Genomic DNA, 3,108 nt, shown 5'->3' with positions numbered 1-3,108 from the left:
GTGTGACCAGGGTCAGGGCTCAGCCTATGATCAGGGCTCAGTGTGTGACCAGGGTCAGGGTTCAGTGTGTGACCAGGGTCAGGGCTCAGCATGTGACCAGGGCTCAGCATTTGACCAGGATCAGGGCTCAGCTTATGACCAGAGCTCAGCATGTGACCAGGGTCAGGGCTCAGCCTATGATGAGGGCTCAGTGTGTGACCAGGGTCAGGGCTCAATGTGTAACCAAGATTAGATGAGTGACAAAGGTCAGAGTTCGACCTATGACATGGGTTAGGGCCCGGGCTGTGGTCAGGGTTGAGGATCCATCTCTAAGGTCCAGGAGGGCTCCCCAGACACCTTCCTGACACTCTCTTCCAAAATCTCCCTCGGGGAGCCCACCTGTACATCCCCAGGGGTGGGGCTGTAGTACGCCCTTCGGAAAATCTCTGTCATGTTTCTCAGGACATCGATGGTGGACAGCAGGTCCCCGCTGTAGCTGGTCCCATCCTGAGAGATCTCCACCAGTGTCTGGATGACCTCTGAGACCCCCTCCCCCGGCAGCCCTCGCTGAGCCTTGGCCAGGTGCTCCCGGGTCTGCGGAAGACGGAGAGGGCGGGTGCCTTCACCTCTGTGGGACACATCCAGGCAGCCACCCAGGACCTCCCACGCCTAGGACCCTCTGCAGGATCCCAACCTGTGTGGCCGGGGTGGTTGGGGAGGGGTTGGGGACCCCCAGGAACTGGCCCTCACCATCATCTGGATGTTTCTGTAGTCAATGGAAACACAGCGGATGTAGGTGGGGGGCTCCCAGTAGGCGATGCCTTCCTCGTCCAGCTCACACCGTCGCAGGATGAGTCCTGGGGAGACCTCCCCCTTCTCAGGTGGACACCCATTGCCTGGCCCAGGAATCCCACCCTCGGCCCCTGGCAGCAGACCCTCTGGATGGGACCCTGTGGGCCCCAGAAACAGGGACTTGCCCCTGGCCTCACACGGAGAGCTGAGTCCACACAGGGACCTCATTCCCTTCAACACATTTCGAGCTGCTACCTGCCCCAAGGACTCAGGACCCAGCAAGAGCTAAGCCTTCAGGAACCCCGCCGCATGGAGGTGGAGCTCTCGGCCGCGCAGGGGCTTCAGAGTTCAGCCATGCGCTCATTCGGAGCCCCTTCTAACTAACCCAGAGCCCTGGAGGGAGCCAGCACCCTGGGCCCCGGCCTGGCTGCATCCACCGGGCTACAGGGGCCTCAGCCTGGCCCAGAGACACGGGGGCAACCTTGGGGTGCTGCTGGGCATTAAAGGGGAAACAGCCTTAAACATGGCACACCCTGTGATACAGAGCTCACTCCCAGGACATCATCAGAGAAACAGGGACAGCTGAGTGTTTATAGGGTGGCGGCAGCCACAGAGAACTGTCACAAGACAAGTTCAACCCCCGACAAGAGCCGCGGGACTGGATGCAGAACCTGGTTTAGATGGGGCCAAAAATGAGGGGCACCGGGAGACCCAGCCATGCACGTGGACCAAAGGCCAGGGGAGGCACGCCACCGTGCGGCATTCACGTGCTTCATTTTGCTTCTCAGCATTTGCAATCTGCTACCAAGAACATGCTCTGTTCTGTAATCAGAAGAGCGAGGGAGGAGCAGCAGCTGCAGCTGGCAATACAGGGCCCCCGCCGCCGTCCCCCACACCTCCCCACAGCAGCTCCGAGCAGAGGAACCCCGACTGCTCTCATCCTACAGAGGAGAACACTGAGGCTCAGGGAGGTTAAGTCAGTTTCTGAATGTCACACAGCAAACAAGGGCAGAACCAGAGTTTGAACCTGGGCTCCCATCCTCCCTGCCTGCTGCCTGTCAGGGACATAAAGCACTTGTGCTTCTTCAAAAAGGAGGGGCGAAGGAGGCCCGCCCCTAGTGTAGTGAGCCCTTCCCCACGGAGCCCTGCTTTCTCCTTGAGGCTGGCATTCAACGGAGACCTCCTCTTCCTGTCCGTGCAAGCCCAGGGCAAGTGCATTCACTTCCCTGTGCCTCAGTTTCCCAGCTGTAAATGGTGGCGGCTTCTTGGGTTGCTGAGACTCCACGGATGTCTTGCATTAGGGCAGAGCATGGGTGCCAGCCCCTAGCGAGTGCTCGGAACAGCGGCTGCCACAGAGTTCTCACACGGTGCCCTGGGCTTGCGGCCCCACCACCCCGCGCCAGCGCACGCAGGCTGTCTGGGCTCCGTGCCTGGGCCGTATCCCAGTGCTGACAGCACCTCAGCGTGGGCATCACCATGAGGGCAGGATGGGAGCCTCCATACACCACATGCTCTCCAGCGCTCACCTGTGGCGTTGCGGGGACACCTGACGGCAGCCACCTCTCCCGCTGGGGTCTCCTTCCAGATCACAGCACCAAAGTTGTCCTCATCACAGATCTCATGGGGCTCTGCCAAGGAGCCCAGGACAGGGGTTCAGGAAGGGGTACTGAGAGCCAGCAGCTGGCTCCGGAAGGCCCAGACCCTTGCAAGGCACCTGGAGCGGGCATCACTATGAGGAGAGGACGGGAGCCCCCAACACACCACGTGGGTGACAGCTGAGCCCGAGCCTTTCCGATTGCCACCAGCCCTCCCCACCGCCCAGCCCAGGTGGGAGGGGCCTCACCAGGACACCGCTGGGTGCCGCACTGCCGGTACTCATCCTGGGGGCCCTGGCAGACTGCTCCCCCGAAGAAGGGCCCGGAGCAGACGCGCTCCCGTCGCTGGCTGCCAGCCCCACACGTGACGCTGCAACTGCCCCATGACGCCCAGGCCTGCCACTTGCCATCCACTGCAGGCACAGCCAGACACAGGGCACAGGCAACAAGGAGGGCAGGGTCCAGGAGCCACAGTGACATGAGGACACAGACAGGGACGCACACAGAGCCGTGCGGCAGTGAAACACAGGGACCCAGGGATGTGGGGCAGGAGGTCAGGAGAAGGGAAATTCAGACCAGGAGAGGAGAAACCAGTCATCAGCCTGATACAAAATAAAACAAACCTCCACATGCAGCCAACCCCACCACCCTCCACGCCTCATTGTACACCCCGCTACCCCACGGCCTCCCCACACTCCTCTTCGCCATGGACACCCCAAGTCCCACTGTACACCCTGCTACC

At 61.4% G+C, this 3,108-nt stretch overlaps 1 protein-coding gene across 1 annotated transcript in view; it reads right to left on the bottom strand.

The window, feature by feature from the left end:
- LOC105554472 (brain-specific angiogenesis inhibitor 1) overlaps positions 1-3,108 on the bottom strand; it is a 25,692-nt gene that overhangs the window by 7,806 nt on the left and 14,778 nt on the right. The window contains exons 6-9 of the mRNA XM_012000968.1: positions 2,615-2,779; positions 2,298-2,399; positions 730-836; positions 379-573 (exon numbers count right to left, since the gene is read on the bottom strand). Coding sequence (XP_011856358.1) covers positions 379-573; positions 730-836; positions 2,298-2,399; positions 2,615-2,779 — 569 coding nt within the window. The remainder of the gene's footprint in view (positions 1-378; positions 574-729; positions 837-2,297; positions 2,400-2,614; positions 2,780-3,108) is intronic.

The sequence above is a fragment of the Mandrillus leucophaeus genome, unplaced genomic scaffold (genome assembly GCF_000951045.1).
Source record: "Mandrillus leucophaeus isolate KB7577 unplaced genomic scaffold, Mleu.le_1.0 Scaffold644, whole genome shotgun sequence".
Classification (NCBI taxonomy): Eukaryota; Metazoa; Chordata; class Mammalia; order Primates; family Cercopithecidae; genus Mandrillus; species Mandrillus leucophaeus.
This window is presented reverse-complemented; position numbering and strand designations above follow the sequence as displayed.